The 9,976-nt window shown below is 54.7% G+C and overlaps 3 protein-coding genes across 6 annotated transcripts in view; all 3 read left to right on the top strand.

Moving 5' to 3' along the window:
* The first annotated feature begins 2,311 nt into the window (after positions 1-2,311).
* MIA (MIA SH3 domain containing) lies at positions 2,312-4,195 on the top strand. The gene is made up of 4 exons (XM_044671140.1): positions 2,312-2,735; positions 3,030-3,163; positions 3,447-3,557; positions 4,037-4,195. The coding sequence occupies exons 1-4, from the start codon at positions 2,606-2,608 to the stop codon at positions 4,058-4,060; spliced, it is 399 nt and encodes a 132-aa protein (XP_044527075.1). The 5' UTR covers positions 2,312-2,605; the 3' UTR covers positions 4,061-4,195.
* Positions 4,196-5,218: 1,023 nt separating this feature from the next.
* Positions 5,219-8,180, top strand: RAB4B (RAB4B, member RAS oncogene family). Its single transcript, XM_044667355.1, has 7 exons — positions 5,219-5,296; positions 5,446-5,526; positions 5,664-5,778; positions 5,995-6,057; positions 6,149-6,303; positions 7,236-7,331; positions 7,503-8,180. Exons 1-7 carry the CDS (start codon positions 5,281-5,283, stop codon positions 7,616-7,618), a joined length of 642 nt encoding a protein of 213 aa, XP_044523290.1. The 5' UTR covers positions 5,219-5,280; the 3' UTR covers positions 7,619-8,180.
* Positions 8,181-9,770: 1,590 nt separating this feature from the next.
* EGLN2 (egl-9 family hypoxia inducible factor 2) overlaps positions 9,771-9,976 on the top strand; it is a 20,488-nt gene continuing 20,282 nt past the window's right edge. For all 4 annotated transcript variants that reach the window (XM_044667354.1, XM_044667352.1, XM_044667353.1 and 1 more), the window contains exon 1: positions 9,771-9,827. The gene's annotated coding sequence lies outside the window, so the exon portion shown is untranslated. The remainder of the gene's footprint in view (positions 9,828-9,976) is intronic.

Raw genomic sequence — 9,976 nt, 5'->3', positions numbered from 1 at the left:
ACCATGGGCAGGTCATGCCACTCAGTTTGCCTCAGTTTCCTCTGAAAATGAGCTGGAGCAGGAAATGAAAAACCACTCCAGTATCTTTGCCAAGAAAACCCCAGATGGAGCCTTGAGTTAGGTGTGACTGAATGTACAGCTTTTTCATAACCAGAAGTATCAAAGGCAGGACTTGAGACTTTCCAGTTCTGAGGTTAACCTGGGAAGATAAGGTGAAAAGACACTGCTTGTGCCAGACAGAAGTTTGTGTTTCTTATGGCAGCGGAGGCAAAAGAAGCTCTGAAGGTTCTTACTCAGAAGTGACGTGTTCAGACATGGGTTTTAGGGACGTTAAAATAACTTGAAGGTCGATTGGGTTTGGGTTGAGGGGAATGGAAAGAAGGGTAAAGGCAAGAAGTGACAAGGACCTCTACGTGGGTAGAGGCTATGTGAAGGAAGAGGAAAAGCATGAGAGATGGGGAAAGAGAAGCAATGACTTGGTAACTTGCTATGGGGAATAGGGGCAAAGTGGGGTGACTCCAGAGACCCAACATGAGCATTCCCACAAACCGTTTGAAGGAGGTAAAGACTATTAGGGGGAAAGAAACAAGGTGAAATACAGATTTGCGGATCATCTTTATAATCAAAAATAGAACCCACGTAGGACCTGAGATTATCATTGAGAAGAGGGCCTGTGGGATATCACCTATGCTTTAGGACCAGACTTGCAATGATGCAAAAAAAGACAGTTGTGGTCACAGCTAGAACAGCTAAGAGCTGGGTCATGGAAGCCAAAGCAAGAAGGTCAGGGAGGAGGTCAAATCCTTCAGAGGAGTTTGGCTGAGAAAGAGGGAAGTGATGGGCTAGCTGGAGAAAGGATGAAGCAAAATGTTAAAACATGGGAGGCGATTCAGGCATGGTGTTGGGTAGAGTCAATAATGAGAGCTAGCAGGGAATGATTCAAAGAGGAAGCTTTGGGGAGACACAAGAGTCATTGAAGTCCCAGCCGATAAGATCTGTACTCCTCAAGCTCACTGGATGATGGTGAGCATAAAGTCTTGGGAGGGAGGGGGACTGGAGGGATTCCAAATCCACTTCTACCTGGGAGGACCAAAGAAGCATTTAGGGTAGAAGTGACATCTGCAGAACCTTAAATGAATGGAAAGACTGCAATAGTCATGATGAGAACTACCTAGTCATGCCAGATTTCATGGGCCAAACCAGAGATGGGAAGAGTATGGAGTAGAATCAGGGGACACAACAACTTTCCCTATAACCCAGAAGCTGGGAAGGGCCATAGTGAGACAGGCAGACAGTGGGGATCCATGGAAAGTTTTTTGGGCTTAAAAGTGTTCAAGATGACAGGGATGGAGGGGCAGAGAGGATGGCTTTGTGGTGGCAGATAGGATGGGAAGACTGCCATTTGACTTCGGGTGTGACAAGGTCCATTAGAATATGAACTCCTTGAAGGCAGAAGTTGTGTTTGCCACACACAGTGCCACCCTCTACCCATGGCACAGTGCTGAATTGTTGGCTTTGGCATCACAGGGCAGAAAGTAGGAGCAATGGGGAATGATGAGAAAGATTTCGGTTCACTGGGTCCAAAAATGGAATCAGCTGTCCTTGAGAATAGAGGCAGTGAGTTCCCCATCACTGGGGGTTCCCAAATGGATGGCCTCTGGTCAAGGATGCTGTTGCTCTGTTCAAAGAAGGTTCTAATGAAATTCAGCTCAAGAGGCCACGACTCGGCCATGTCTTTTCCCCTCTGAGTGTGTCTTTTCCCCCTCTAACATGACATTTCAAGTGGCTAGGTTCTTGCTTTGTGGTCTGGGGGAAACGGGATTGAATTTAGTATGCTTGAGTTCAGCTCTATTTCCTCTCTAGTGACCTCTTCCTCTTTCTGGGCCTCAGCTCTCCTATCTGTAAATGGGGAGGTTGAGTCAGGTGCTTTCCAAAGGCTGTTCTACTCAGTCCTTTGAGCTCTGCCCTTTTAACAATTCTTAATGAAATGATGACATCCAGCTCTACCTGAAGCCCCTCTAACCATCATCTCCCTCAGGCTCAGGATGTTCTTTCTATCTGACCACAGGGGCCTGTTCTTTGGATCCCTGCAGGGAGGGAGCTTGCTAGGGGATGGGGCAGCCTGAGAAGTGGCTTCCCTCTCCACCCACTCTCCTCAAGAGCCGCCTTGTTTCCTTGCCGCTCCCTTTGCCCACAGGAAATTCTCCACATGATTCCCGGCCCTGCCTTCCTCTCCTATTTGACTTCTTTGGTTGTAGGGCCAGAAAGCAGAGCTGGAGGGCAAGGTCTGAGGTTGGGATTTGATGCTAGCCAAGCCTTCGGCGTCTTTGTAGGACAAGGTACTTTTTGAGCATTTCCAGGATGGTAGGAAATTCCAGACTGGGTCCCCAAGAGAGGGCTTAGCAGCAGTGCCCCAGACCACACTGAGACTTGAATCTGCCTGGATTGGGGAGAGGTCGGCAGTTTGCAAGGGTTGAGAAGGACTCAGGGTGGGCATAACAACTCCAGAATTGACAGGCAGATCCCAGGTGGCGTGAGAAGGGAGGTCTGGCAGCCTCAGCCTACTCCTTCTTTCGACTTTACACTGATCCAAACTACCAACGCCATGATCTGGACTCCTGCATCTCTGCTCCTTGCTACCATTATTCTCAGCAGCTTCCCCAATCTAGGCGATGGAGGGAGACCAATGGCCAAACTGGCATCCAGGAAGCTGTGTGCGGATGAAGAGTGCAGCTGTGAGGTTTTGGCAGGGGGCAGGCTTTGGGAGGGATAGGGTGGGTGCTTTTGACCAGGAAAAGAGGGATCTTGCTGGTGCTTCATGTCAGGAATGGGCACCTTTTGTTGTGCCATGGAGGGGGATCTAGGTAGTGGAAAGGGGAACAAGTCTGGCACTGTGCCACCTCAGGAACTTTCAGAACAGTGCCAGGAGTGAGTCTGGGTAGTGATGGACTTTCCTATGAATGCTCAGGAATGGAGGTGCATTTAGGAAATGACCATCTAAGTATTCTCATTAATCCTTTGTGCCCCAGACCCCATCTCTCAGGCTGTTGCACTGCAAGACTATTCAGCCCCAGACTGCCGCTTCCTGTCTGTGCAACAAGGCCAGGTTGTCTTTGTCTACTCCAAGCTGATGGGCCGAGGTCGTCTCTTCTGGGGAGGGAGTGTGAGTCTTGGCTGGGGCACGGAATTGGGGAGGAATGCTAGAAAGACTGTTTTCTGGGAGCTGGGAAGTGGGTGGGAAGAGAAGGGATGTGATGGAAAAGGTAGTTGAATTCTCTATTTTAAGAAGGGCATCTAAGAGTTCTGGACCTGGAGTCAGAAAGGCCTGAGTTCAAACCCAGGCTCTGGGCAAATCATCTTTATCTGCAGACAGTTCTTAGAGCTGCTGCAATGTGGTTCTGATTCTGGCTTACCAGGCCTCACTACTTCCCTAACCCACGCACCAGGTCCAGGGGGAGTACTATGGGTCCCAGCCTGCCCGATTGGGCTACTTCCCAAGCAGCATTCTCCGAGAGGACCATGTCCTGAAGCCAGGAAAGGTGGAAGTGAAAACCGACGTGAGTGCCCAGCAGCCCCCGTCACTGCCCTTCCCCCCTCCCCTCCCGCCATCTTTCTGCCCCCCTGGCGTTAAACTTCCTTCTAAGGTTGGACCCACTACTCAGCAATCAATGGCCCGAGGCAAGCAGGCTCCTTTACCTTCCTTGAGCCTCAGTTTCCCCATCTATCTAACGAGCGACTTGAAGTGAATAGATGACCTCTCTGAGCTGCCCAGTTTCCTCATCCTTAATTTGGGAAAGCTTGAATTAAACAATCCTGAAGCCTTTTTTAAGGCTCACATGTTTATAGGCAATCCCTTCGATTCCCTGGGTCCTGAGCAGCATTTCCTAGAAAGATTTCGGTTGCCCAGGAACGGGACTGGCAGTTTGGGGACCCTCCCCCTTCTCTCCTCCCATCCCCCAATCCTCTCCCCTGCTCCCGGGGTCCCGGTCCGCAGAGTAGGCCTTCTCTGTCCATCTCTCTCGGTCTCTCTTTACAGAAGTGGGACTTTTACTGCCAGTGAGTCCAGGATCTCCCGGCCCCTGCCTCTGCTCGCCTGGGGAAGCGGATGCTGGCCCCGAGCCCCAAGACGCCTGCCTCCTTCCCTTCTCTCCACTGTGCCCCTTGCCCAACTTTGTGCCAATAACACCCATGTACAGCAGAGAGCCCAGCCGTGGTGTTTTGTGTGTGCGCGTATGCGTGTGAGCATGGTAGGGGAAAGGCTGAGGGGTGCCCGCGGAATGGGTTAATCCAAAAAGCTGAGCTTTGCTACCATCACTAGTTGCTGGGTAGACTTCCCCTACAGAGGGACACGAAGACCCGGCTACTCTTGCCTCTTTCCGGCGGAGTATGGGAACTGAGCCAATCAGAAGGTGGGGTGTGTGGCCGGGCCAATCTCGGGGAGAAGCCACTAGGTTAGGTCGAGCGGACTACTGAATGGAAGCCGAAGTAGGCGGGACCCCCAATGGGGCGCAGACCAATCAAGTTACGAGATGGGGTTATCATCACCCAATAGGAAGCCTCTTAGTAATCGCTAAGCCAATCAGAAAAATCCCTTCAGAGAGGCCGCTTCGGCTTGCACCCGGGGTTCAGCAATGATTTTTTGGATCAGTCGTCAAGGGAGAGGGACGAGCCTGATGCATTTTTCTGAACTCTTGTCGCCGCTCCTGATCTCCTGTGCCCTCTGGGATAGTACTGAGTCCGTGCTCGCCCCCTTCGTATCGCTCCACCAATCGCTGGCCATCCTCTAGACTCCTTTACTTCATCTCTGGTTCATTTCGGACCCCAGGCAGCCCTAAACCCCTCCTCTTTCACGGTTCCGTCTCCAGTCACAACCCTTCTCCTCCTGCTCTTCTTGGCTCTGCCCCTTTCATGACTTTCTGGCCAATCGTGGGCCCAGATTCCCCTCCCCATCCAAAGCCCACCCATGCTTTCTCTGCCAATCCACGGCCTTTCCCCCTCCCCCGTCTTGTAGCCTGGGCGAATCGCGCGCCGGAATCAGGGCCCTGCCCACTTTGCGCGGCCCCTTTCCGCGGGTCGTCCCCTTCAACCACGCCCCCCGCGCCGGCCTCAGAGCCAATCACTTCTCTGGACCTCGGCTCCGCCCTCCGGAGGGGGCGTATCCTCGGAGGCCGCTGCAGGGCCGGGGCCGCTGCGCTGAGCCGGAAGGAGGAGGCGCGGGGGCCGGAGCCGGAGCCGGAGCCGGATCCGGATCCGCAGCCGCAGCGGCCGCCGCGGCCAGACATGGCCGAGACGTACGGTGAGGAGGGGCCGGGGCTTGGGTCGGGGCGGGGCGGGACCCTGGGCTCGCCCTCCTCCGCCGCTGTGTGACGCCAGGCTGGGCGCTGCCCTCTCTGGGCCCAGGCATCCCTCTACCTCCATCTCCCATCTCCGTCTCCTTCTCTGCAGATTTCCTCTTCAAGTTCCTGGTGATCGGCAGCGCCGGCACCGGCAAGTCATGCCTCCTCCACCAGTTCATCGAGAACAAGTGTAAGGAGCCTTCCCTCCCCACCTGTGTCCGTGGGGCTTCTGTGGTCCTGGCTGGGAAAGGGGCAGAGAGGGAGCTGGGTTCGGCCAGAGGCCAGTGCTGATGTTCCTTTCCTTCCCTTCCCACCTCCCCTCCCCAGTCAAACAGGATTCCAATCACACCATTGGAGTGGAGTTTGGCTCCAGGGTCGTGAATGTGGGTGGAAAGACCGTGAAGCTGCAGATCTGGGACACAGCAGGCCAGGAGCGGTTCAGGTCTGGGGGAGTGCTGGGTGGGATACGGGAGACCAGGCCTGAGGCACTGCACAGAGGCCCCCTCTAGAGCCACAGGAACAGAAGATCATGGGGTGGCTCTATGGGGAAGGACCCAAGGCCTCCCTCCGTCCCCCTTCTTCCCTGGAGGGCAAGTGTCTGGGCAGAGACTGGACATCTGGGCCATTGGGCTCTAGACCCATCAACTGCTCTTTTCAGGTCAGTGACAAGAAGTTACTATCGGGGAGCAGCAGGAGCATTGCTAGTCTATGATATTACCAGGTAGGTGACTGGGAACCTGGCTGGAAGGTGACACTGTGAGGGAGGGGGACATTAGGACTGAGTCTCTGTTGCCTCACCTCCTGCTTCATAGCCGAGAAACCTACAATTCCCTGACTAACTGGCTCACGGATGCCCGGACACTGGCCAGCCCCAACATCGTGGTCATCCTGTGTGGGAACAAGAAGGATTTGGACTCAGAGCGTGAGGTCACCTTCCTGGAGGCCTCCCGATTTGCCCAGGAGAATGGTGAGCTCTTGAGCAGGCTGGGCCCCACCAAGCATCATGGTGAACTGTGAGAGGAAAAGCCACTCAGGCAAAGAGACTTCAGCTGCCCTGAGAGCCCCATCACTAGATAGCATACTGACTTTCAAGGTTATCCCAAGAGCTTTGTCCACTTGTGACACTCTGTGTTCTAGGATATCCCAAGGGTTCTGCCCTTAGGATACTGTTATACGGATACCTCAAAGTTTCTGCCTACTTATGTACTTTTCTGTTCTAGGATATCCCAAGGGTTCTGTCCATTTATGATACTCTCTGTTCTAAGGATGCCCCAAGGATTCTATCCACTTGTGACACTTTGTGCTCTAAGGACACCTCAGAGGCTCTGGCCACTTAGGATACTTTGTTCTAAGGCTGTCCCAAGAGTTCTGTCCAACTTGGGACATTGTGTTATGGGACATCCCAAAGGCCAAATCTGTTCACTTATAATATTCTCTGTTTTAAGGACATCCCAAGGGTTCTGTCCACTTGACTTAGTGTTCTAGGGTACAATCCCTATGATACTTTCTGTTCTAAGGATGCCCTAAGGGTTCTGTCCACTTAGGATACTTTTTGTTCTAGGATATCCCAAGGGTTTTGTCCACTTATGATACTCTATTTTAGGCTACTCCAAGGATTGTCTACTTGTGATACTGTTCTAGGCTGCCCAAGGGCTCTGTCTACTTAATGGTACTCTGTTCTAGGCTGCCTCTGGGGTCCTTTTGCCTTGGGACACTTGGTATTGAGAGGCTGCTCAATGAGTTCTATCCCTTCATAACACTCTGTGGTCTAAGTGCCTCTTGAGTTCTGTCCCTCTCTGATACTCAATGTTCTAGAGGCTGAGGGAAGAGAGAATAAATGCCATGTCTCCCTCTCTGAGCCTCTGGGAGTCACCTGGTTCCTCAATTACTTCCTGACAGAGCTGATGTTCCTGGAGACCAGCGCCTTAACGGGCGAGAATGTAGAAGAAGCTTTTCTCAAGTGTGCCCGAACCATCTTGAACAAGATCGACTCTGGTGAGGTCCTCCAGCCAGCTGGGGAGGGGCTGGGGGGGACCCCCAGGCCTTTTTATCTCCATTTCTGTGCCTGTCTCTGTTGCTGTCAGTCAGTCTCTCAGAAGGCCTGTCTCGCTGGGTCCCTCACATCTCACACCTCTTTCCTTCTCCCTTGTTCCTTTTTCCCTCTAGGTGAGCTGGACCCAGAGAGGATGGGTTCAGGCATCCAGTATGGCGATGCCTCCTTACGTCAGCTGCGCCAGCCCCGGGGTACTCAGGCCCAGAGCAGACAGCAGTGTGGCTGTTGACTTTCCTCTTTCCCTCTGGAGTTGGACATCTGCCTCCATTCCAGGATGCCAGAGAGAAGCCATGGATTGGGGACCTGGGGACCAGTTGTGTCCAACACCTTTTCCCTATTCTGTTCCCTTTGCCTGGTCTGGTCCATGGCCCTTCCTGCCCCCTCCCATCCTGCCCCAATTTCTCTGAGAGGGCATTAGGCATAGAGCTGCCCCCCTGTATTCCAGGGGGGATGGGGAAGGACCCCTGTCTGAGCCACTGAGGGTGGAGCTGGGGGGGGGGAACTCCCCCATGTACAACCCTGAGCCTTGGAGTGGCCGTATGTGACTTGTCACCAACCTTATTTCCCTTTCCATTATCCCAAACTCTGGGACCAGGGGCTTGAGCCTCCCACCAGTCTCAACACTCCCAGAATTCCCAGGGCCCTGCTGACCCTTGTAAATGGTATTTATTAGACTCGGGGTGGGGTGGGGCATTAAGGTGGGGAGGGGACCATGACGTCTGTTTCCATGTACACACGCACACACGCACACACACTATATATAGAGATATATAAAATGATGGTTTTTTTTTTTCAGTTCTGTCTCAGTTTCCTCAGTCATGGGTCAGGGAAATTCAGGAAAAGGGTTGGGACCTCTTGAATGATACCTTAGGAGTTGGCATAGGGACTGCTCATGGGTGGGTACATAGGACCTGAGGTCCTGTTTGGGGTGGCATGGCCTGGGTGAGGTCTATGGACTGGGAGAAGAATTGGGGGTGGAGTGGGGGCCAAGGCTAAAGGTAGGCTTGGCAGGGAGGGACCTGCAACATCCTCAGTCCAGGATGGGGACTAGAGAAGGCATAGGGGGTTGGGTAGTTGGGTAGGGCTCAGATATTAGGTTGGGTCCTTGGGGGGAGAGAGCAGGGCTGAGCAGAACCCCAGAGAATGGAAAGTAAGTTGGGTCTGCAGAATTGTATTACCAGAATGGAAACTGAGATAAGGGACATGTGGGATTCCAGGGGCAAGGTTCCCCACTACCTCCCTCAGACACATCACAAATACTTTGCCTAGGCCTAGATGAGGCCCTTCAGCTCAGGACAGAAAAATTTCCCATCTGGAGTGGGGGGATGGGGAAGAGAAGGGGAAGTGGGGTCTCTAGTGCCATTCCTGGTGTTCCTCAGGGCCTGGGTCTCCCACAACACATCTCAGCCCCACTTGTCCAACCTTCCAGTCCTAGGCAGTTCCTGGAAGGTTCCCAGTGCCTTTCCACCTGTTCTGGGAGGGGGTGGTGGTGGCGTGGAATGTGTGCCTCCCTCTTGGCCCCTAGGCTGCCTGGGTCACGTACCCCACGTCCCCGTCCCTGTGGGATAGCCTTGCCAGGGACGGAGGTGAGTGGAGGGCACAGGAGGGGGTATTTATAGTGTCTGCAAATCCCCATTCCAGGGCTAGCCAGCTGACATCCCTGTTTCCCCTCCCTGGAGGTTGCCTCTAGTTTATGCTGTCCATAAGGATCTTCTATAGACAAGTTGTTAGTCCTCACTCAATAAGCTCCTTGAAGGCACGGAATTGCTTTTGCCTTGTTTGGGGTTTCTGCTGGGGCTTTGCCTGCCACATAGTAGGTGCTTAATAAATGCTCAGTGACTTCACAGCTGAGCGCTATTCCCTAAGGCCCCGGGGTTCTTGGCGGTGGCAAGTCACGGGCTGGGGGAGGGAAGGGTCCATTTAAGGGAGCCCAAACCCAGGAATCAGATTGAGGGAAGAGGCGACACTGAGGCGGGTTACTCCAAGGGGAGGGGTCACTGGAGGAATGCTGCACTGAGAGGGACCGACGAGCCTTTTAGCTCCTCCTGGGGTCACCCTCCTCACCCTGGGGACCAGGGGTCCCTTCGAGCTCGAACTCTGGGACACTGAAAGGGGGGAGTCACAGGGGAACAGGGAGAGGGGGAGGCAAGAGGGGCCACGGGCGGGATCTCGGGGACCAGGGGCTGGAAGAGTACCTGTGTGGGCAGGGGTCCCAGGGGAGAGAGGTCTGGGGGGAGGGTCCCCGACCTTCCCCACCTGGTTCCTGCGCACGCGCACGAGCGCTTGCTCCTCCCCTCCCCCGCCGGCTCCTCACGGTCACGTGCAGAGGCGGGGCCCCGGGGCGGGGTCTGGGGGCGGCCGGGGGCGGGGAATGGCGCGCGGCGCTGCGCGGGGCGGCTGGCACAGGCGGCGGCGCCGGGGCCGGAGGAAAAACCCCGGTGAGTGGGGGGAAGGGGCGCCCGGGACGGGGGAGGGGCGCGCGGAGACCGGAGGAGGGGGCCCCCACGCGGGGCCGGGCCGGGCGGCCGTTGGGGGAGGGAAGGAGGGGCACGCGTCCCCCTCCCCCGCCAGCGCCCCCCACAACCGC

This window comes from Gracilinanus agilis, chromosome 3, assembly GCF_016433145.1.
Source record: "Gracilinanus agilis isolate LMUSP501 chromosome 3, AgileGrace, whole genome shotgun sequence".
NCBI classification, from domain to species: Eukaryota; Metazoa; Chordata; class Mammalia; order Didelphimorphia; family Didelphidae; genus Gracilinanus; species Gracilinanus agilis.
Note: the sequence above shows the minus strand (reverse complement) of the source record. Positions and strands in the feature narration are given on the sequence as shown.

Bases quoted from the DNA above. Each gene is read 5' to 3' on its own strand.
- MIA (XM_044671140.1), top strand. From the start codon at position 2,606: ATGATCTGGACTCCTGCATCTCTGCTCCTTGCTACCATTATTCTCAGC. The intron at 2,736-3,029 runs GTGAGGTTTTGG...TTTGTGCCCCAG, and splicing joins TGCGGATGAAGAGTGCAGCT to ACCCCATCTCTCAGGCTGTT. The intron at 3,164-3,446 runs GTGAGTCTTGGC...CCCACGCACCAG, and splicing joins GTCTCTTCTGGGGAGGGAGT to GTCCAGGGGGAGTACTATGG.
- RAB4B (XM_044667355.1), top strand. The intron at 6,058-6,148 runs GTAGGTGACTGG...CCTGCTTCATAG, and splicing joins CTAGTCTATGATATTACCAG to CCGAGAAACCTACAATTCCC. The intron at 7,332-7,502 runs GTGAGGTCCTCC...TTTTCCCTCTAG, and splicing joins CTTGAACAAGATCGACTCTG to GTGAGCTGGACCCAGAGAGG.